Genomic DNA, 24,244 nt, shown 5'->3' with positions numbered 1-24,244 from the left:
GATAGAACTATCCCAGCTCCCAGCACTCAAGTGTTCCTCTCCAGGGAGTGCTTTCATCTCAGTGTAGAGGCACCTTTCATTTCTGTTAGCAATTCTGGTTCATTGCATTGGATTGAGAGCATATTCTGTAACAGTTCTACCTCATGGAGTTTGCTGATCTTTTAAACTACTTTTGTGGCTATCCCATGGGTCCTGACGAAGAAAGTATATTTTCTACCATTGGGATGTGGAGTTTGATATTTATCCACAAGGCTTATTTTATTGATAATGTTTTTAGGTTCTACTGAGCTACACCCCTAGCCTTCTGTCTACCTGATCAGCCTTGTACTGACTGTTAAAATCTCACAAAAGAAACATTAGATCTGGGCAGGGTGGTTCAGGTCTATAATCCCAACCCTTGAGAGGCTGAGGCAGGAGGATCATGAGTTTGAGACCAGCTAAGGTACACAGCAGGACCCTGTCACAGGAAAAGGGAAGCAAAGGGCATTGTGTTTCTCTATACTCTTCCATCTCTTGTAGTTATTTACTTCAGAAATGTGGTTACCATGTGATTTGGTGCATATATATCCACAAGTGTTGTATCTTCCTAAATTGTGACTTTAGCATTTTGAGGTGCTCTGTTTTGTGATAGTTAATGCTTCAGAGACTTTGTCTTCAGGATCACCACCCCTACTTTCTTATTCTTTTCCATTTACCCAGCATGCATTTGTTTTTCCTTTCACTAAAATCTTCCAGAAGCTCCTTGTTTTAGGTGTGCATCTTATATACACCATACAGATTGATCTTCATCTGTGACCCAGTAGACAATCTTTTTTAATAGGTGAGTTTATACATTCAGTGACATTTATCAGTGTGGTTGATACATTTGCATCATTTTGTAATTGTGTGCAGTTTGTTATATTTACCGCTCTTTTTCCTATGAGATGTGTTCTCATTTTGACTTAGGAAGGGTAGTAATTTTGTTCTAGTTGGTGCTTTTTGTGTTCCTAACCTACTTTGCTTTTTTTGTTCTATTTTTCAGTGCTGGGGATGGAGCTTAAGGCTCATGCATGCAAACTGTGCATTCCACCACTGAGCTACACTCCCAGGCTTCCTAACCTTAGTGCCCAATTTTATTATTTGTCTTTTTAGCATCTGGTTTGCTCATTTTCCTCACCTTTTCTTTCTACATAGCAGAGACTTGCTTGTTTGCTTTTTTGTTTTAATCATCTTTAAACCATCTATGTGGTTCTGTGTAGGGATCTCCTGTTAGACTCATGGAGGTATGTGGCATAATGGTGAAGGTGCCCTACAGGTATAAACAGAATAGTGTAATGTGTGCCTGAAATACTGACGGAATCATGCTATATGTAATCTTCTAATGTTCCTCGCCTGGCTTTTCCTCCCTCTGACGTCATGTTTTTCAACTCTGCTGCCACGTGGATTCCATTTCATGAACACCAGTGGTGCTCTAGAAGGCAGCTGGACGTTTGGATCATCTCCCATTAGGGACCATGATGTACACAAGCATCCATTTCCACAATGTGTACATGTAGGACAGAAACATCTGGAGGAGGAAGCTGTGCACGGACCCCACACTGATGGGTGGCACAAGGTATTTGCATCATCAGCACTTGTGCCGACTCCCACGCCTGTAGCATTTTTTTCTCTTTTGAGAATTCCTATTATTTCACATCTTCACTCAGATTTAGCATCAACATTTTTTAGCCAGTCATCAAAATCTTAGCCAATCTGTGGAACTTGTTTTCACTTCCATGATTAAGCGATGAGCTTTTCAGCTCTTTCTGGCCGTTTGAGTGTCTTCTTTGGCGATGTGCCAATGGGTGTGTCCTCCCCATTTCTCTACTCTCTTTCTAGGAATCTTTCATGCAACCTGGACACAAGTCCTGTCTTGACTTTCCCACGTGGCAGCTCTCTCTCCCTGAATGTCTTCTTTCATGAGCAAGGCACTGGCTCACATTGTTCTCACACGTTACATTATCTTCTGACACTTCTCTTGTTTACCTTTCACACTAACTCTCCAACCCACCTGTGTGTGATTTTGTGTGTGGTGTGAGGTAGGGACCCATTTTTATTCACCATCATTGACTGAAAACTCACTCTGTCCTCACCACTCCTCACAGGTCAAGCACCTGAGACTGGGGGCTGTCTGTGACTCTCTCTGCTCTAACACTGGTCCACTTGTCCATTCCCGGGGCTACACACAGAGTTCTAATTCCTGTAGCTCTGTAATGGCTCTTCTCGCCTGATACAGAGAGGCCTCTCTCTCTGTCTGTCTTAAGATGGTATTGGCTAATCTTTGCATGTCTATATAATTCTTAGGATTGGGTTACCAAGTTCCCTTCTCTTTTCCCCTTTAACTACTGTTTTTATTTGACAGAGATCAATTGTACAAAACTGGCCTAGATATAATCCTGGAGTTCACACTTTCATCATTGGCCTATGCTTGGCCAATAACTTAAAGTATTTACTTAGTTACTCTGTTACTATTAACCAAATTATTTAGTTAATCCCTCAACTATTTACCTAGATCAGTCAGGTATTTACTTACTTAGGTACTTACTTTGGTGACAGTTTTTACCATCTAGTAATGCCCTGCATGGACAGGTAGGCCCATCATCCATGTAACCTAGGATCTGGTCATGTCCTTCACGGGCAGAATGTCCTTCACGGGCAGAATGTCCACCACGGCTGGCTTCCAGCCCTGGCTCACCCCAGCTGAGGTCCATCATTCCTTTTCATATATTTTATTGTATCTGAACATATTCCTCCAAGTATTTCATTGTTTTTATAATTTCATCATGTTGACGTACCCTTTGGAGACTTTTCCTAAAGTAGCCACACCAGCTTGTTTAGTATGGCATGCATCTTCATATGCTCTCACTTTGACTAGCTCTATATTCCCTTGTTTCTGACTTATCTTCTCTAAACAGAATTTAGTTGGATTTTTATTGCCAGTTTATCTTTGTCTTCAATTGGAGCACTTATTCCATTTACAGGTAATAAGACTGGGACTATGTTTGGAATTAAATTTTCTGTCTCTCTCTTTCCAAACCAAAAATGAACCTTCAAAATCCCCAAATGAAAGTCTGCCAGAGTGGCTCAAGTGATAGAGCACCTGCCTAGCAAGCGTAAGGCTCTGAGTTCAAACCCCAATGGCACCAAAACAATAATAATAATAATAATAATAATAATAATAAAGATCCTTGAATGAAAACTTTTCCCTGTATCCATTTCCCCCATTGTTACTATAATTCCACATTATCTGTCACCTCTTGAGTCTGTATCCATTCAGAGTTGTTGCCATTTACCACTTTCTTTGCTCCTCATTCCTTTTTGAAACTCAAACTATCATCCAAGATTTTCTGTCTCCAATTGGAAGCTCATTCTTTAGGACTTTGATTATTTTGAGTCTGTCATTAGCAGATGCTCTCAGTTTTTATGGGAAGACGTCCTTGTCTCACACTCAATCTTGGAGGATGGTCTCAGTAAGCATAGGACTACAGGTTGGCAGTGGCATGGACTCCCTCGTCCACAGCTTCAGTTACCCATGGTCCGAAGTGCTCAATGGAAAATCCCAGAGGACAACAATTCATAAGTTATAAATGAGCACTGAGCAGTGTGAGGAACTCTCACGCTGTCTCACTGCCAGGACATGAGCCTCCCCTCTGTCCAGCGTGTCCATGCCGTATACACCACCTGCCCGATACTCACTTAGTGACCGGATACACTGCCGCAGTTTGCAGTGTTACAGGGCTTGAGTTCGAGTGACCCTTACCCATGACCTAAAGCTATGTCACAATGTCAACATCACTCGTGTCACTCCATCTCAGCACATGGGCCTGTACATCATCACAAGCAGAGTGAGATGAAGACAGCAGACACATATTTTATAATTGTTCTAGTTTAGTTTAGTTGTTATTGTGTATCTCTTACTATGCCTACTTTATAAATTAAACGTTATCATAGGTACGTTTGTATAGGGAAAGCATAGTCTTATGAAGTCCAGTACTATTCATGGGCTCAGGCACCCACTGAGGGCCCCGAACCGTATCCCCCAGGGACTGGGGACTTCTGTGTCTTCCTTCAGTATAATAAGGAGGCACCTCACTGGCTTCCGGCTTCCATTGATTCTGTTGATGAATCAGCTGCCCACTCTTTTGAAGGGATTGTGTGTCTTAGTCTTTGTTATACAATAGTCTCTGCTGGGTTTTTTGTTTGTTTGTTTTTCTTGTTTGATGGGGATTATTTGTTATCATTTTGTTTTTCACTAATTCTTTTTCAACCATATCTAATCTGAATTTTTAACTTTGGATTTTGGATTTTTTTTGGATTGGTTTTCTAATCTGCCCTATGGCTTATAGGTTCCTAGTCCCTGAAAACATTCCTTTTTGTGATGCTGGGGTTTGAACTCAGGGCTCTGTGCTAGGCAGGTGCCCTGCAGTTTGAGCCACACCTCCAGCAGTTTGAGCCACACCTCCAGCCCCTGATGACGTTCTTAAGCTTCTCTTTCGTTCCTTTATTCATAGTTAAATCATCTGAGTTGTCAGAATTTTATCTCTTGTTCTTGCTTTATGTCACCCGTGGATTCTTGCTTCCTTTTAGGTCTGTTACTTTTGACGACATGCTAGGCATTGTTTTTATGAGAGCTTGTTTGGAGGTTCTAGCAGGGGAGCGCAGCTACTCGTACACCCTTGACCGAAGAACGGTCCTCCTCTATCGGGGATGGTCGTCCTCTTCGACCGAGCGCGCAGCTTCGGGAGGGACGCACATGGAGCGGTGAGGGAGGAAGGGGACACCCGCCTAGCCAGCCAGATCAGCCGAATCAACCCTGGCGATCAATGGGGTGACAGATGTCGCAGCCTGATCGCCCTCACATCCTAGACATTGTTTTTAAAAATACAGACAATTATTTGAGAGGTAGGGACAGGAGGGTCACAGTTCAAGGTCAGATCATGCAAAAGTCAGTGAAGCCCTGTCTCAAAAGCAAGCCAGGCATAGTGGTTCATGCCTGTAATCCCAACTGCTCAGAAGGTGAAGACAGGAGAATCACAGTCTAAGGCCACTTAGAGAGAAAGAGAGGAAGGGAGGGAGGGAGAACAGGAAGATGGAAGGAAGGAAAAGGGAAAGGACTGGAGGAGTGGCTCAAAGAAGTAGAGTGCGGGCTTAGCAAGCACAGGGCCCTGAGTTCAAACCCCAGTACCACACACACAAAAAAAAGTTACAAGAAGATTTTGGGACCTATACCAAAGATTCTTTCTCTAGAGGGGATCTGTGTCTGCCTCTGCCAAGCCCCCAAGGACACTCAGGCTCAAGGCCACCTCAACCACTCCTGCTTGAGCTTCCCTGCTGGATTTTCCACATCCTGCCGGGCCTCCATGGGGGTGAGGAGATTTCCCCTGACACTGACAGTCCCACAGCTTCAGTCTCTGCCTCCTCATCTGTCAAAACGAAGGGTCTAAGAGTCCAGAACTGTCACGTGCCCTCAGGGCATCAGTAAGCAGCCACTCTCCCTACCTTTCGGGGTCTTTGTGCACCCACTGGCTGGGCTGGCACTCTTTGTAGTCTTGTTATCTCTGATGCTTTGAGGACCTTTATTTATGATTTCACCAGCCTTGCTAGTCATTTTCAAGGGAAGAACTGATTCGAGTAACTTGTCATAGTATGAGGGTAGCTGAGAGCCCCCCACCCGCTCCGTTGCTTTTCAAAAACAGATTAGTGAAGAAAGAATTCACAGACTGGGGTGTCGCTCAGTGGTACAGCACTTGCCTGGCATGCATGAGACTCTGGGTTCCATCCCTAGGTCCACACACACACAGATATAATTCATACGCTGCATAACTCATGCATTTAAAGTATACAGTTCAATGGTTTTGGTATATGGCACTGTTAATTCTTTAATTGTGGTAAATATGTATACCATAGAATAAGTCATTTTAACCACTCCTAAGGGTACAATTCAATGGCATTAATTATATTTACAGTGCTACACAATTGTCACCATGTCTAATTCCAAAACTTTCTCATCACTCCAAACAGGAACTCAGAAGCCACTAAACAAAAGCTCCCTGGGGACGCCCAGTAGCACATCCGCAGCCCTCAGCTCAGCTCCTGGGATCTTCCCAACTACTTCCTGTCTTCACGAGTGGCTTCATTTCCATTAGCCATGGGTCTTCAAGGTTCTTCCTTGCTGAAGCCTGTGTTGGGACTCCACTCTATTGTACAGCAGAATAGTATTTTGTTGTACGTACATGCCACATGACACCTAGGTCATTCCCACCTCTTGGCCACTGTGAATAATCTGCCATCGACACTGGCATCCAAGCAAGTCTGGCCTCTGAGTCAGCAGGTTCCATATCCATAGAGTCATGATATTCCTCCAGAAAATACTGCATCTGTACTGAACGTGTACAGACCTTTTTCTTGTCATTATTCCCTAAACTATGCAGTTTAACATGACTTACAAAGCATCTGCCTCATATTAGACCTCATACGTAATCCAGAGGTGATTTAATGCGCACACAGCAGGGTGTGGGGGGCTGTGCACCAACACTACACCATTTTATATGAAGCACTTGAGTATACATGGAGTTTGATTACAAGAGAGGTCCTGAAACCAATCCTCCATTGATACCAAGGGACGGCCATATATGATCAAGTCCATTTGAATTTTTGGAGGTATACAGTTAGCAGCGAAGTCACAGGGCGGTGACAGTGTGTGGCAGTGCTGTGTCTCGTTCCCCAAGGGACCACTGTACATGGCTCTCCATTCCTGCCAGCCACATCTGGGGCTCCAGTTCCTCCATGACCTCGCCAGCACTTGTGACTTTCCATGTCCTGGACTGTAGCTGTCCTGATAAGTGCGAAATGGCACATAGTGGCTTCGGCTTACTTCTGCCAAGGACACATACGTCGGCAACCTTGCGTGCGCTCTTCAGCCATTCCTGTCTCTTTTTTTTTAAAGAAATGTCTGTTCGAACCCTTTGTCCATTTGTGAATTGGGTCCTTTGTATTTCTGTCATTAACTTGAGGCTCTCCTTCCTTATAGACCTGCTTGGGTCAGACTTTCTTCTCCACTGCTGCTGCCATAGGAACTGTCCTTGTCGCCAGGAACCTCACACTACTGAGGCACCTGACAGGATCTGGCAGGAGATTCTGACGCAGCCAGGCACCCTCTCCTTCAGCAAGCACTTGTCCCCTTATCTCCTAGAAGCCCACACCGTCCCTCTCCCTTCCCCTGCTTCATTCTTGTCCACAGCACCTAGCGTGAACACACCTGTGACTGCTTCCTGCATACTCCCACAAGGCCAGGGATCTTTGCTGGTTCTGCCTCTGGGACAGCGCTCAGCACAGACGGCAGACTGAGGGACAGAAACCCCAGCTGTAGAACAGAACTGTCGCCTCCACTCTCCCCCGCTCATTTAGCATCCTCTCATTCCAGCTTCTTGAGGCATCATTAACCCCTGACTCTGCAGTTAGCAATCAGAGGCCCAGAGAGGTTAAGTGACTTGCCTAAGGTCAACAGCCAGCATGAGGCAGAACAGGAACTTGAGCCCAGACCTTTCTGAATTCAAAGGCCCCACTCTTTCTAGGGGCAGTAGCTGCACTGTGGAATTTCCCAGAGTCCTTTGAGCCATGTGCCCATCTATCATTGGCCAAGACCGGGGTGGCTTCCCCAGGGCCCTAAGGGCAGCAGCCCCCATGGGTCTGTCTTAATGTCCATTCAGCCACTGTGACCCTCCCAGCCCCTACCCCAATGGCCCTTTCCACCCAATACTCAGGCTCACAGGCCATTGAGGAAATAAAGGGCCATCATGGTCACCTATGTCTCAGAATAGCCCTGATGTCCCCTCCCACCCGCAGGCATCACAGGACCATGCTTTTAGACCAGATAGAAAGCCAGAGGCCTGTGAAGCTCCTCGTAACCAGGCAGGGCTCGGTCAGGGCAGGCCTCAGCTTCCCCTCTGCTAAGTGGGCATGGGGACGCCACACTGACTACAGAGCTCTAAGTGTGACTCGGGCACAGCTGGCCTCCACCCTTGGGTCCCTCGCAAGCACCCAGGTCCCGGACATGGACTCCAGCCAAGCTGGGCAGGGCTGACTGGCAGCATGGCCCTCACAGCCCCTCTCTGCCCACAGGCACGCCTTCCGCATGTGGAGGGCCCTGGGGGCTGAACAACCAGTGAGCCACCTGGTGCTGGCTGTCCTGCTGGCCTGGCTACAGGAGCGGCCCCTGCCTACTGGTGCCAGCGACATCAGCCCCCACCCCAAGGAGAAGACCTACCTGCGCTCACTGGCCGTGAGTCTCTGCCCCCATCCCTGAGCGCTTGCCAAGCCTGACTTCATGAGCGAGTTGGTCAGTGTGCCAGGCTGTGGGAAGGGTGGCCCACAGCCAGGCTGACCCCACAGGCCCTAGTTCTAGGCCCAGCTCCCTACTTCTTGTCCCAGGGCTCTGGCCCCTCAGCCCTGAGTCATGATGGGAGCAACCCCCCTGCAAGGCTGGTAAGGGAATTCAGTTGTCAGTGTGTGTCAGGACTGGCACTCACTTTGCAGGGCAGCCCCAGAGAGGAGGGTCCTCCCAGCAGGGTTCAGGCAGAGGGAAGGTGTGGGACTCCCCATGCTGGGCTCTGGGGAATCACAAATTCTGGGGGAATCTTAGAGGCTGCCTTCTGTAGCCCCCACCCCCCTGGAGGGACCTCCTCCAGCTTTCCCCATAAGCCCAGGCCCTTTCCTATATACCCCCTGAAGCAGGGCACCTCCTTGGCTGGACTCTGGATAGGCAGTAGCTGTGCCTAACCCCATGTGGAATTTTCTAGCAGCCCAGAGTGCACAGCTTCCCCTCCCCACCCAGTACAAAACAAGTAGCCATTCGCAGCAGAAGGGAGTCCTGCCTACCCCATACCTGGTGCTCATGGCCCTGCTGTGTGCAAACCAGACATGGTGCTGAGGATACAGGGAACACCAAGTGACGGGACCTTGCCTTCAGGGCCACCAGAGCAGAGAATCCCTAAGATGGCCACACTGGGCAGAAGGCAGAGTCAAGGGGGTCTGGAAGGCAGCCCAGGGGTCATGGTGGTAGGTCTGCAGAGGTGTGGTAGGCAGCATCCCAAGTAGGGAGGAGGCTGGGGAGCACCCAGCTATCAAGCAGCAGATCCAGTGGCTCATGGAGAGGGCAGGGCTGAGGCTGCAAGAGTGGCAGGGACCAGCCCAGGGGGAGGGATGTCATCTGGATGCTTGGACTTGGTCCTCTAGGCATTTGAACAGGGAGGGAGAGTGCCCCTGGCCAGAGACCCCAGGTCTGGGCGTCTCTCAGCCCCCTCTGTCCCAACAGGCCATGAACACACTTCATGAATTGCAGTTTGCCCGAGAGTTCAAGATGGCCATGCGGGAGGCCTACCCCAAGCTGCTCCTGACCCTTCTCACCCAGGTGCACTATGTCCTGGAGCTGAGCCTGCCCAGTGAGTCCCAGCCCGAGCAGCGCGCCCAGGAGGCGACCACGCCCAGCCCCCAGAGGTAAGCCCAGGTCTCACAGGTGTCTGCCAGGGGCCATGCACACCCCTTGCCGGAATGCCCAGGGCAAAATCAGGTGTTCGCTTCCTGGATCATGCAGCATGGGACCACGAAACAACACAAGTGCACTGTCTCCTGTATCATCCCAGATGCCTAAATCAAGGTGTCTTCAGAGCAGCCTTCTCAGAAACCTGCAGGGGAAAATCTTCCCTTGCTTCTCAGTTTCTGGCAGCCCTGGGCAACCCATGAAGCTCTGTGAGTTGAAGCCACAGGACTCCAACCTCAACCTTCACTGTCACATGGTACTCTCTATACCTGGATCCAAATGCCCCCTTCTTATAAGGACACCTGCCATTGTTTTAGAGCCACCCTTAATGACCTTATCTTAATCTGACAGCACCTGCAAAGACCCTCTTTCCAAATGAGGTCACTTTCATGGGTTAAGACTCCAACAGGTCTTTCCTAGGGGACACCTTCATCCTCAGTAGTCATGACCCAAACCACCATCCGTGCCAGGGCAGCAGCCAGCACGCAGAGCACCACAGGCAGGTGTGGGCTATTTCCGTGTCACTCAAGGGTGGTGGCCACAGACACTCCGTTTCTGCTGCTACACAGGAGCCCCGAGGGTGCCACTATCTTCTTAACCTGCACAGGGCACCACTTCTTACCCCACACACTCCATTGGAGGATCCTGGACATCCTCCCTGCTGTGCAGGTGGACAGCAGAGGCTTTTCTGGCCACAGGGGACAACCTGACACTGGCTCACCCTGCCACAGACACCTTGGCTACTCCAGTGCATGCTGGCACATCTTGGGGCAGTGTCATGGACAGTTGTCGGCCCTGCTGTGCCTGACCAGGGTGGACAGACTCGTGTGAGAGGGACCATGCCGTCCTTGGGCTAGATATAGGGCTGGCTGCCTTGGGCTTTCCTCTGCACCCAGTCATAGTTCCTGAAACCCAATAAGCAAGTCTTTAAAGAACCACTGGAGCCCACTCTTTTCATTTGTTTGCATTGTGATATATGCTTCACATGCTCTGTCAGCTTTAACGGCTCTCCCCAAGGCATGTCACTAAAAAAAAAGTTGCTTCTCCTCATATTGCTTCTGAATTCCAATGTGCATGAAGTTCCTTTTTTATTCAGATCAGTCATGCAAAGTGCATGGCTCTTCCCCAATAAGCTAATAAAACGTTCTCCTCCCAGAGCACGGGTGGGTACAATGGCAGAAAAGCAAAGACTGCCTCTGTCCAGCCACTTCTCCCCTTCCTGATGCTCGTCCCCCAGTGCTCACTTCACAGTCTCTGCTCATCTTCTGAGTGTCCTGGCCAGCCCTCCCTGGCCATTCTCTGTAAATAGCAGCACACTCCACCTCCCGCCCCACTCTCCACATGCCACCACCATCCCACACCTGATATCTGTGCCTTCTTTCCAGAAGGCCTAGAAGGCAGAGATGTCTATCTCTCCCAGATGGAGAGCGGCAGCTCTCTGACTTGGGGCTCCCATACGCCAGGGATGCCAGTGTGTCTCTCAGACTCCTCCATATTCTAGTGATTGTCCATCGAACTCGGGGCTCCCTCATTCACCTGGGGCGTCTGTCTGTCTCTTGGGGTCTATAGGGAGCTTTTTGCTCAGGCCTGGCTGGCTGGAGCTTTCAAGACAATTCAGCCTACCCCGCTCAACCTTGGCTCTGCTTTCTCCTCTGGCCTCTCTATGAGCAGGTCCTCCCCAGCATGGGAGGTAGCACCAGAACACTATCTGAACACAGTCCACTGACTCTGGTTGGTCCCGTTGGGTCATGAGCCCACCCCTGAACAGGGGCAAACGAGGCTCTAATTGGCCAGCCTGTGCCCCACTGGAGTCTGGATGGAGCCTTGGCCTCCCTTCCCTAGAGGAAAACTATGTAACAGGATCACCCTGAAGGAGTCCAGACTCAGGACAGACCAAACAGCATCCACATAGACAGGGATGCCAGGGGACAGTCAGAATCAGTGATAAGGCTGGCGGCCACTCTACTGGCCTCAGAAAGCAGGTGGCATCACCCGGGAATATCATGGTCCAGTGTCTGACACCTGGCTGACATCAGGTTGACTGGCACCGTGGGAAGGGAAGACAAGAGAGTCTAAAGAGGACATCTTGGTACCCACTGCCGAGTAGCCCACTCTCTGTGGGTGCCCAGCAGGCAGGGGAAGCTGAGTCCTGCTCAGTAGGCTGGCGTCTGAGCCCTGGAGTGGGGCTTTGGGCAGGACATCCTTCCCCGGCAGGGCTACAACAGGGGTCAGGATCCTCCCTTGCTTCCCTGTCTCACAAAAACCCTTCTGTGATAGAGACTTTACCCCCAGTGGTTAGTCTCAGCAGGGTCCTTCCGTGTAACTGTCCATCCTGCCCACCCACCCCCCTCTTCCACTGTGAGCCGATTCTCTCCAATCCTCCTGAGGCACCTTGTGACTCTATTTCAAACTCATTCCCCATCCTCACCTTCACCTTGTCCTCTGTCTCTCTCGGCCAAGGAGGCAAAGACTTGTGGCCACTATCACAGAACAAGACAGAAAGCAGCAAGTGTTCCAAGGGAGCCTTGTGGGAACACAGGATGGAGCAGCTGCCGTGGAAGACGGCCCAGTGGCTCTTCAAAAAAATCAAATATACCATGCGACCCAACAACCTCACTTCTGAGTTTACACCCGAAGGAACTGAAAGCAGAGACTCAGGACAGGTGCTGGAAAACTCGTGCTTATAGCTGCATTGTCACAGTCCCCAAAAAGTAGCAGCAACCCAAGAGCCCATGATGTCTAAATGGATAAACAGGACATCGTCGGATCAGGTAGCAAGGCATACTCAGCCTTAAAAATGAGGGAAACCCGGCACATTGCACAACTGGGTGAAACCTGAGGACATTCTGCTGAGTGAACTAAGCCAGTCATAAAACAATGTAATGATAAGCCAGGCGAGGTGGTGCACACCTGTGATCCCAGCCCTACGAGGCTAAGGCAGGAGGATCAAGAGTTTGAAACCAGCCCTGATTATTACAAGACCCTGACTCAAGAAAGGAAAAGAATAGGATGCCGGTGGCTCACACCTATAATCTTAGCTACTTGGAAGGCTGAGATCAGGAGGATCATGGTTCAAGGCCACCCTAGGCAAAGAATTTGTGAGACCTCCATCTCCAAAATAACCAGACCAAAAATAGACTGGAGGTGTGGCTCCAGTGTAGAGCACCTGCTTTGCCAGCATGAAGCCCTGACTTCAAACCCCAGTCCCACTATAAAAAAGAAAACAGAAAAGAAGACAAACACTGTAGGATTCCACTTATATGAAGTCCCTCCATAGAGATAAAAAGTGGGGCGGGGGTGCCAGGGGCTAGGGAGGGGGACTGGGAGTTAGTGTCCAATGGGGACACAGTTTCCATTTGGCAAGGTGGAAGAGTCCTGTAGACAGACAGTGGTGATGGGCACACAGTATTATGATGTGCTTAATGGCACTGAAATGTACACCTAAAAATTATTAGAACAATCTGCCCAGTACCACAATTAAAAATAAAAATAAGCTGGGTGTCAGTGGTTCACACCTGTAATCCCAGCTACTCAAGAGGCAGAGATCAGGAGGATCGCAGTTCAAAGACAACCCCGGCCAAATAGTTCACCAGACCCTGTCTCAAAAAAAAATCACAAATACATATATATATATATATATATATATATATATATATATATATAGGACTGGTGGAGTGACTCAAGGTGAAGGCCCTGAGTTCAAGCCCCAGGACCAATAAATAGATAAATAAATACAAGAAAAGAAACCAGAAGAGGGAAGCAGGGCTGGGGAGGTGTGGCGCTGGTGTCTGGCCAGTGGCCAGCCCTCAGAGAGCACATGGCCTCACCTCCTCTTTCTGAGGAGACTTTGTCCCCTCTGGGGCCAGCGCAGGGAAGGAGAATTACTCAGGTCTGGGTGGTCATCTCTGGGATGCCAGAATGTTGAGAGGCTGGGAGATGGCATGACTTTGGGGCCTGGGCAGGAGAGGATAGTGCTCCCATGGCCGAGCCTGGCCTCCCAGGGCTTCTCCTCATATGTCTGAGGCTGTACATGGATTTCAGGCAGCATGTGCCCTTGGGCACTGCCAGGAGTCCTGGGCTGGGAAAAGTCGTAGGTCGTAGGTCATAGGTCATAGGGATCCCAGAGGTGTGTGATTCCCCACCCTTTCCCCTGAATGGGGCAGGGATTCCCAAGAATACTCAAATCCGCAGACAGCCATCTTTCTGGAAGCCCTGCTGTGGCTGCAGAGACTCAGCAACCATGAAGGACAAGCCATTGAGACAAACCCAAGGTGCCCCAGCAGCTTCCGGAACTTCAGAGTGAACAAAATAACCCCTGTCCTGCAAGTCCTCTTTCTTGACAATCATCATCTCTTAGCAGCTGAGACCAGTGGCCTGGAAAATGACACAGCTTGGGGCAAGGTGATGAGTCAGCTGGCATCTGGACTGGTACCAACAGGAACTTTCAGGATGGCATTTCGTCCTTTGACCCTTGCTTTTGTGAATCTGCTCCCAAACATTCTGACCCAGCTGATAGTCACACTCCAGAGCCAGTTCACACACCTGGGGCCATCACTCCTGGCTGCCATCATCCCTGGCAGGCGGCCAGGGATGGTGAGACCAGCCAGTGAGGGGGGCCAGAGATTTGCTACTTGTGCACAGGTACCAGGTTCCATGTTGAGGCTGCCCTGTACTTGTGACAGTGACATTGCTGTGTACGTTTGGAATCAGGGACCTGGCTTGACTCCAATTCTGCCGCCCTTGGATCTGCTGTGTGACCTGGACACCTCTCTAGATTGCTTCGTCTTCAGTCAAAGGGCACCTGGCAGGCACCAAGCCGCTGACAAGCACACGGTTACTCCACGCACACATACAGCATTCTTCATCACACACGCGTGGTCTGGCGCCACAGGGTTTCTCTGCATCCTCTGAGGGCAGAGGGGCCTTGGGTTGATAAGGAACCTTCTCAGGGTTCCACAGTGCCACATTCCCTGGCTCTCTTCCTTCCTCCTTGCCTGCTCCTCCTCTGCTCTTCACCTATTCCACAGCCCTCAGGGCTCAGCCAAAACCCTGCCCACCCTCGGTCTTTGGAGACTACAAAGTCCCAGATGGCTCTGCAGCTCCCTCCAATCCTGTCCTCTGCTCCACCCCATAACCCAGCCACTGGGCAGTTGCCATCTCCTCCAGAGTGCTCCAAGGGCATTCAGTCGCTGCGTGCAAAACCGACCTCCCCCGAAGGCCCACTCCCTCCCCTTCCCAAGAAGGGCCTGTCCAATCTCCAGCCATCCCATGCCCAGCACAGCCCCATCACCTTGACGTTCCTGTGTTGAAGATGGGCAGGAGGCCTGATGTGTGACCTATGATTCTAGCTGCTAGGGAAGCGAGATCAGGAGGATTGCAATTTGAGGCCAGCCTAAGCAAAAAATTCCCAAGACCCCATCTCCACCAATGGCTGAGCATGGCAGTACATGCCTGTCATCCCAGCTACTCAGCGAAGCACACATAGCCCAGGCATAAAGCAAAACCCTATCTCAAAAATAACCAACACACAAAGGGCTGACAGAGTGGTTCAAGAGGCAGAGCACCTACCTAGCAAGGGCAAGGCCCTGAGTTCAAACCCCAGTACCACCAAAAAAAGAAGGGCAGGAATGTGCTGTCCCAGGGAGGCAGGCACTGGAGATAGGACAGGAGTCAGAGTGTGATTTCCACCTGGGGTGGCCAGGGCAACCTTCCCGAGGGCAGGGCGTGGACTGGGTGACCACCGTCGCCCTGGGCGGACCTTGATCCCTCTGCTTGGCCTTAGCACGTCACTGGAGGCGCTGAAGAGTCTGCTGTCCACCACAGGGCACTGGCGTGATTTTGCCCACCTGGAGCTGCAGGGCGCCTGGAAGCACTTCGCCTCCATCCACACTTATGCACAGGGCGTGGGCCTCCTTGCCAGGTACCAGTGGGTGAGGGTGAGGGGCAGGAGCTTGTTCCAGGCTTCGTTCATCTTGGGGCCCAGATCCTCTGGACCACTGACAGCCCCCCAGGGCTACCTGTAAGCAGCACCCCACAGAGTCTCATGTGTGCACACACCCCCTCAGGCACCACAAGACATTTGTCCCCCAACTCTGGTCACAGGCGCGTGCACTTGTAGTCTGTAGGTGCAGGCACCTGGCCCGTGACACCTCGGGAACAAGGGCTGTCTGTGCGTACTTCTCTGCCCCATGCGTAGCCCAGGCCTGGCTTAGAGTGAGCAGCCATGTGCAAAGGGGAGGGAGCATGCACACAGAGACATGTGCCCATCCAAGACCAAATGCTCCTGGCCCCCTAGCCTGGCCAACTGGGTGGTGGTGGGACGTGGGCTTTGGACAGTGACCACAAGGCCAAGCCCTGCCCCCAGGGCCATGGTGGAGAACCACTGCAAACAGATCAAGGCAGTACTCAGTCACCTGCTGCCCAGCCTGCAGAGCCAGCAGGAGCGAGAAAGGAAGGCCGCCATTCTCATCTTCACCGAGGTAGGATGGGGTGGGGGTGGAGAGCCCTCAAACAGCCTGAGCCCCCATCCTCCAGCCTCCTCAACCCCCAGCAGGACCCGACTGGACCTCACCCTGATGGAGGATGCCACTCGGGCAGCCCCCTCACACTCCTCACAGATGTGCACTCTGGGTTGCTGACTGCTATTCCTTGCCTCCCTGCCACCTCAGTGTGTGGCCTTAGGGAAACTATCTCTCACCCTCCTTCCCTGCAAAGATCCTCCAGAACTGGAGGACCCTGAGTGTACATCAGACAGATTTGGACTCAAATGTGGCCCTGACCTGCCCTAGTTCAACTCAGACCCCTCCCCAAGACCTGTGAAGATGTAAGGGAACCAGACAAGTGCTGGGGCGTGGCCAGCTTTGCCACCATGTGCTCTGGAAAGATGCAGGGCTTGGGAAGCAGGGGCATCTCCATAACAGATACTGGCTACCTGACGCCTTTAACCCAAGCCAGGGCCTCATGCCAGCTCCTACCCCATCCTCCATGGAGGCCCTGCCCCCAGGTGCCCCATGGGCTAGCCATGACATAAGTTGGCCCCAGCCTTGCTGAGTAACTTCAGTCAATGCCCTTCCCCCCTCTGGGCCTCAGTTTCCCTAGCTGTACACTGAAGGGTCGGGCCAGGTAGGTTTCAAATACTTGTTAACACAGGTGGGTATCCAGGGCATGCTGGTCAACTCTCCTCCCCAGAACCTCACCCAGACCCTGGCCCCAGAACCCCAATACAGACACAGCCTCCTGGGAGAGGGTGCCAGGTCTGAGCCACCTGCCACCCTCGGGTCTCCAGTTCCTCTACAGCCCTGCCCTGCTGGAGGTGCTTTCCAAACAGGCCGCCCTAACCATGCTGCTGCAAGGCCTCAGGGATGCCAGCCTTGAGGTCCGTGTGTTCAGCCTGCAGGGCCTTGGGAACATTCTCTTCCACCAGGAAAAGGTAAGGGCCTGAAGCCATGGTCATGGCACCAGGGGTGGGTAGAGCCCACTGGCTGGAATCCCAGCTCTGTTGCTTCTGGGAGGGAGGTCTGGAACAGCTAACTCCACCTCTGGGCCTCACTGTCCTCATCTGCACAAAGGGGCAGGTGTGGGAGGGTGACAGTACCTCTTCCCCAGGGACATGTCCCCTCCACACAGAGAAGAGATGACTTCCTACTGCAGACCTCAAGATGCCCACTAAGGAGCCAGCCAACTGGCACCCATACCTAGCTCAATGAGAACTTCCCCTGAGGATGTCATGAATGGGTCCCCCAACCCCATGTTTACTTATCCTGTCCCACCACCATAGCAACCCACATCCCATAATGGACAACTGGAGGCAGGAAGGCCTGCAATGCCGCATTCAGGAGATGTGATCTCCCCCTCATCTCCAGCCCCCAGCTCAGGCCATAGGGTTCCTGACATTGCCCTCCCTATAGGTTCACAGGGTACTGTGCAGTGGGCACGAGCCAAGGCCCTGAACCACCCTTACTCCAGCACTCTGGCCAGCAAGGTTTTCAGCTCTCAGCCCTCCACATCCATATTTGTAAAATGGGAGTGGAGATAGGACCTGTCGCATATAGTAGGCAGGTCTTGAGGGTCTGCAGAGACCAGTGCTAGCTATTGGCCAAGCCTCAAGTCTTTTGACATCACAAGCAGCAGTAGTGACATCCTTTTATAGCCAGCACCTCACATGGTCCTGCCAGTGTCTGATCCCATAAGATAAAAATGCTGAGCTAGACAAAAGTGTTCTCACTGATTGGAAAATGGGAGACCTTCGCTTCCACCCATCCACCTCAGGAGAACACAGGTGTCCAACCCCCATTCCTGTTGCTTTTGGGGTAGTCTGTTATGAACATAGGATTTTCAAGGTTTACAGAAGAAAGTGTGACCATGGGAAGGCCACAGAAGGGACAGTTTCCAAAGAGATTCCAAAGCCATTTGACCATCAGCCTAGTTCACTCCAACTTGTTCAATTCATAGGTCTCCATGTGGTTAAGATGAGACTTCCATTAGGATCTCTATGGTAATCAAAGGCCTTTGCACTGCACATGAGACACAGTAGATGCCTCATAATGTGGGGTAGAAACTAGATAGCACTTGCTCATTAACTCTCCACCCACCTACAAATCCATCCATCCATCCTCCCACCCACCCACCCACCCATCCATCCACCCATCCACCCACTCACCCATCCATCCATTTACCCATCTAATCACCCATCCAACAATCCACTCATCCACCCACCCATCCATCCATCCTTCCATCCATCCACCCACCCACCCACCCACTCATTCATCCATCCATTCATCCGCTCATCCATTCATCCACCCATCCATCCATCCATCCACCCATCTAACCACCCATCCAACAATCCACTTATCCATCCACCCATCCATCCATCAACCCATTTATCTAATCATCCACCCATCCATCCAACCACCCATCTACCCACCCATCCATCCATCTATTCATCCACTCATCCATCCATACACCCATCCATCCAACCATCCACTCATCCATTCACTAATCCATCCATTTTTTTTCTTGGGTCCTTCATCTGACTCATTCTTTCATTATTTCATTTGTTCATTCTTTTTATTTATTCACTCACTCAATCAGTTACGTATTTGTTCCCTCCTTCATTCATTTTTTAGCAGACAGTTATCTCTGCATCATCTCTGGCTGTTCTCCCAGTGGGTGATCAGTAGGAAGTCTCCATGTGCCTCCTCTGTTTGCTACACTGAGTAGGGCTCTATAGGGAATGGAGGAGGCAGACAAGCGTCCAACTAGACCAGAAGAGCTGGATCTGAGGAAGGGGAGATAGTTCCCTGCCCAGCTCCAAGTGGAGTTTAGGCCAGAGAGAAGGGACAGACCCATGAGCACTCCAGGTAGGGAAACCTTCTGATGTGGGGACAGGACAGGCCCAGGCAGGATGGAGCAGGCCTCTAGCTGAGCAAACACACACCACGCTGTGCCTTCCAGCCTCTCTTCTGGCCGTTCCTATCAGAACTCCATTCTGCCTGTCCTGTCCATGGCTGGACTCTGGTTTTGAAAATATTAAATTTATCTCGCTAATTGAGTCATTCAACAACAGTAAACACTTCCTGGGGACATAAGGGTGCAGCCAATGTGTGAAGACCAAACAAAACTTAGAAAATCTACAATGTTTGCTTAAAATATGTTTAAAAGTTCCAAGAAATTAGCTGGACACTGGTGGCTCATGCCTGTAATTCTAGCTACTTAGGAGGCTGAGATCAGGAGGATCATGGTTTGAAGCCAGCCCAAGCAAACAGTTCATGAGTCCTCCTCTCTAAACTAAACAGAGCAAAATGAACTGGAGGTGTGACTCAAGTGATAGAGTGCCTGCTTTGCAAGTGAGAAACCTTGGGTTCAAATTCCAGTCACATACACACACACAAAAAGTTGCAAAAAATCACCCTGGTTTGCACACAAGTCACTGATAAGGGGCCCAACAGCAGGAAGATCCACATTGCTTTTTGACAATTCATCTAGAGAACTCAGGAGTGCACTGCCAATGACTGGAGCAGACAGAGTTGGCCGAAAATGAATTGGAAAAAAATTGAAGAGAGTGTAAAAATAGAACATAGTGGTCCCTTATGTGAAAGGTCTGGAGTGCCCACATGGTACACATAAAACCCTGGTTATGGGAGAAACCAGTAGTTTCACTATGTAACACTTGACCGGCCATTTCCTGATCTGGCTCTAGACCCTATGTAACCCAAGGGGAGCTAGAAATGGGGAGCAAGGCAGGGTGGGATCAGGAAGGGAAGGGTGGCCCCAGGACTTGGAAGAGGAGGGAGCTGGGACCTCTGTGCTTCCACTTCTCTCCTCTTGCACAATGGGGGCCCCAGGAGGCCCTCAGAGGGGAAAGCCTTAGTCCAAGGCCATGAGACTTCTGGTGGGCAGAGCCATACAGGATGCAGCTCTGAGTCTCCTGCAGCCTTCTGGGAAAGTGGAGGACAAGGGTGGGGCAGGGCAGGCATCCTGAGGTAAAGGCGGAGTCTCATGGCTTCTACCCACTGGTCCCCCATACCCACAGGGAAGCCTGCTTCGGGGGCAGCTGCCATCCTTTCTTAGTGGCTTCTTCCAGAACAGTGAGCCTGTAGTCGTGGGCATCATGGGTACCGTATCCAAAGTGCTACATCGCCTGGGCATGCAGGGGGCAGGTGCCCAGGCCCTCAGTGTTGCCATCAATGCCCGCTCCTTCTTCGATGATGTGAGCTCAGGGGAGGGCAGGGCTGGGGGCTTCCTGCTCAGACTCTCCCTATTCCTCCCTGCACCCCTGGGATCCCACTGCTCTCTCACTCGGCCCAGAGGAATGGCAGGTCCCCAGTCTGCAGGTGGGTGGGGCCCACAGGGCACCTGCCAGGTGGCACTCAGCCTCCTCCAGGTGGCTGAACAGCATCCAATCCAATCTCCAGCCCCCTTCCATCTCTGATCCCACCACTGACGCTATGAAACTCTTAACTCTATGACAAGTTACCATGTTCAGTGTTACTGCCTTCCCTTCACTGGGGACGAGAGATAAGCCCGCCCCCAGCTGAATTCATGACACGGGTTGTCAGGATGCAATTGTGGGCGAGAGAATGACTTTATGTCGGTGAGGACATGACCTGGGTCCCTGTCTGAGGTGGGAGGCCTGGCCCTACCTTGGATCCCTGTCTGGGGGAAGGTGAGACCCTGCCCTGGGGTCCTGAGTCTGGCTGAAAAGACCCTGCTGAAGGAACCCAAGGGAGTAAGGGCCCAAGTTAAGGAATGCTGGGCCCTCTAAGCCCCTCTAAGCCCCTGCCTCACAGGAGCACGACATGATTCGAGCAGCTGCCATGGCATTGTTCGGGGACCTGGTGGCCACAATGGTGGGCAGGGAGCTGAGCGGCCTCCGGACCCACGTGTACCAGAGCATGGTGCCTCTGCTCCTGCACCTGAAGGATCAGTGCCCAGCCGTTGCCACGGTCAGTGCCACTGTTGGCGAGGAAGGCTGACGGGCCTTCACCTCAGCCTAGGATGGGGTGACAGGTGCCAATGGGGCCACCTGAGAGTCCAGACATCCTTGGGCAGCAGAGGGTCTGGCTACCCACATTGCTCTCCCAGACCTCTGCCTCCTCCCCACCTACATGCGTGCACACACACACATACATGCACGCACCTATATGCAAACACATGCACACAACACAGCGAGGATCTACTGTCTGTGTGGGCCAGACCCGTCCTGCTCTGCTCTGCGAGCTCTGTGTCCCAGTGCCTGATGGTGGGGCTCACTGAACTTGCTCCTCCCTGTGCTCAGCCAGCTCCAAAAGAGCTAAGTGAGAGCTACACACAGCCCAGCTCGGGTGTCCACTGGGGGAGGAGTGCAGATCCATGAGGGCAGGGGGTGACCCGTCCTGTGGCTGTCCCCACAGCAGGCCAAGTTCGCCTTCTACCGCTGTGCAGTGCTGCTCTGCTGGCAGCTGCGGCACACCCTGTTCTGCACACTGGCCTGGGAGCACGGCGTCAGCACCCGCCACTTCCTCTGGACCTGTCTGGTGAGGGGCTAGGGTGCAGGGCTAGGCGTGGGGGTCCAAGTTGGCTGTACCCTGTTTACTTCTCCTGAAGAGGTACAGGCTGGGACAGGAAGTCAGTGGTCCCTCCAAGGCCAGCCCGTCCCACCGCCCCAGACCAGGGCAGTGACGAGCGGGCTGTCCTATGGCCAGATGACCCACAGCCAGGAGGAGTTCAGCATCCACTTGGCACAGGCCCTTAGCTACCTGCACAGCCGCCACCACCGCATCAAGACCTGGGCAGCACTCTTCATAGGTGGGCAGCAAGCATCTCCTGGGAGACCCCCAGGCCTGCCCCTCACCCACCCTCACCACCCACCAGCAGGAAAGGAAAGGGGATGGGTGAGGAGCCCTGAAGCTGAGGAGTGCAGGGTAGATCTGGACCCCCAGAAGCAGGGTCCCTACCCACCAGCCAGCCATGCCCGTCTTTCACAGGGTACACCATCTGCTACCACCCCCAGGCCGTGTCCCAGATGGTGAATGATGTGGACATCAAGCTGCTGTTGTGCAGTGAGCAGCCCCTGCCCCAGGCCCTCCATGAGTCCACCACCTCCCGGCCCAGTGTAGCACACTAAGACCCATTCAGAGATGACAAGACTGACGCCCCAGAGAGCAGGGAACCCTCCAGCCCTTCCCCAGCCCAGTACACCTTCAGGACTGTGACCCAGGCCTTCTGAGCAGAGCCTCACCCCTGCCCCACCTCCACTCCCTCCCAGGAACCCAGCTATAGCACCTGGGGCATAGGGTTACAGCTTCAACAGAACAAGGGCCCCTGTGTGGGCGGGCCAACGAAGAAGGGGAAGCTCTTGACTATGGTGGGGGAGTGAGGTTGGGCATGCAGCCACACATCCACCCCACCCAACTGGAATGTGGGGACTGCTCCCAGGCCAGGGTCACCTCTGACTTGTCCCTTCTCTCCTGAAGCATTTGAAGAACTCAAAAAAAACTCAGAGCCTGGCATCCAGGAATTTGCCACCAGACTACTCTCCTTCCTTGGGAAGGTACAAGCCAGACCTCAGAAGTGACTTCCAGCCTCTTCTCCACCTTCTCCTCCTCCTCCTCCTCTCTGTCCCACTCAGGACAGCCCTGCCCCACTGTCCATACAGTTTGGTTGCATAACATTTTTCCATTTGAAAGAAAAATCTAGATTCAACAAAGCATGGCACTTGTCAGCTCCCTGCCCACCATCCGTGGGCTCCTCTGCTGTGGCCAAACAAGGCCCCAGGAGACACTGGCAGGACTCAGGGATAGGATCAGTGGGGAGTGGGGTGGGGGGGTAAGAGACAAACTGGGAAGTCTGTGATAGGCCCTGCAAATGGCAGCCCCTCTGCTCCTAGCAATGAGGTCAACTCTGAGTAACCTCATGGTGCCCACAGCCTTCAGTCCGTCTCCAGCTTGGAGCTGGAGGGGCTGTGGGGGCTAATGGTTGGGAAGGGCTCTCCACCAGCCCCCCTGTCTGCAGCCCAGGGTCTCCACCCCCACCTCCACCCTTCTCAGTCCAGTCAGGGCTGGCCCAGGGAGCAGCTGACAGCTGAACCAGTCCAGCCAACCCTGGATGAGCTATTACCCCTGTGGCAAAGGCCTTGGCTCTTTGGGCCTATCTGTAAAATGGGTACTAAGGCCTTTCCTCCCAGATGCCATGGAGGGCTGACTGCAAGGAGGATCCCATCTGTCAGCCAGGCTCTCCCCCCTCTTAGCCTCAGTTTCCCCACATGTGAAGTGTGGTCTTTCACTTGTCTGTGTATCCAGAGCTCTCCTGGGGCTTCACCCACAGGTAGCCTCCCAAGACCCTATCAGACCAGCCAGCTCCCCACAGTGGGGACTAATGGTTGCACTGGCTGACCCCATCTGTCCCTCTACACTTGGCTCTATGCCCTCCACCTGAGCACCTCCCCTACCCCAGACCCAGCTGTGGGGTCCCTGCTGGACAGAAGACCCCCAACACCCCACCTTGCCCAGACGAATCCCCAGGCTTTCACCCTCTGCCACCCCTAGAGTGTGAACCTCTTAGGGCAGGGACTCGCTGCTCAGGACCAACAGAGGTCCCAAATCTGGGGTGATGGATTGAAAGAATACCGTCACCTTCTGTAAATGTGCCACAGGTGTAGCTGAGTTCCCAGACACACCATTTGAGGAAAGGAGAAAATAGCCATCTGATAGAGCAGGGCCCCTCTCCACCCAGGAGCTCGGTGCCCAGGCTCTGTCCCATCTCTTCCATGTTTCTCTGGGAAGTAGAGCTGTTCAAAGGGCTTTTGGGGCAATTTTGCCTTCCTGTGTGTCCCCATTTGTCCTCTAGCCTCAGGTGCCTGCTACTGAGCCATCCTCTGCTTGGTCCCTGGCTGGGGAGGGTCCCGAGTCCAGCTTGGTGTGGGAGTAGTAGCCTGGGCACAGCAGCAGTCTCCCCTAGGGACAAGTTTGCTGGTTGCCTATCGTCTCCCCTCCAGCATCCTGGACTGAGGGCATCAGGCCCAATTCTGTAGCTGCCTCTAGTTCCTCCTCCTCTCTGAGCAGACTTGTTTAGGAAAAGCCTGGGGCTGGAAGGGTCTAGACAAGCCCCTCAGGCTCTCTGAGTCTGTCACTCAACTGGAAATGGAGGAGAGATACTGGCCAGGCACTGGGGACAGGAAGGTTGTGAGGACTTCACACACAGTAGGTGTGT

At 52.1% G+C, this 24,244-nt stretch overlaps 1 protein-coding gene across 1 annotated transcript in view; it reads left to right on the top strand.

Moving 5' to 3' along the window:
• The window catches only part of LOC109681795 (maestro heat-like repeat family member 5), a 58,683-nt gene extending 36,073 nt beyond the window's left edge, over positions 1-22,610 (top strand). Inside the window, exons 22-32 of the mRNA XM_074066998.1 lie at positions 8,140-8,299; positions 9,332-9,513; positions 15,339-15,476; positions 15,921-16,035; positions 16,842-16,985; positions 20,088-20,264; positions 20,845-21,000; positions 21,448-21,570; positions 21,739-21,841; positions 22,021-22,095; positions 22,510-22,610. Coding sequence (XP_073923099.1) covers positions 8,140-8,299; positions 9,332-9,513; positions 15,339-15,476; positions 15,921-16,035; positions 16,842-16,985; positions 20,088-20,264; positions 20,845-21,000; positions 21,448-21,570; positions 21,739-21,841; positions 22,021-22,095; positions 22,510-22,610 — 1,474 coding nt within the window. The remainder of the gene's footprint in view (positions 1-8,139; positions 8,300-9,331; positions 9,514-15,338; positions 15,477-15,920; positions 16,036-16,841; positions 16,986-20,087; positions 20,265-20,844; positions 21,001-21,447; positions 21,571-21,738; positions 21,842-22,020; positions 22,096-22,509) is intronic.
• The last annotated feature ends 1,634 nt before the right edge of the window (positions 22,611-24,244 follow it).

The sequence above is a fragment of the Castor canadensis genome, chromosome 3 (genome assembly GCF_047511655.1).
Source record: "Castor canadensis chromosome 3, mCasCan1.hap1v2, whole genome shotgun sequence".
Taxonomy (NCBI): Eukaryota; Metazoa; Chordata; class Mammalia; order Rodentia; family Castoridae; genus Castor; species Castor canadensis.
Note: the sequence above shows the minus strand (reverse complement) of the source record. Positions and strands in the feature narration are given on the sequence as shown.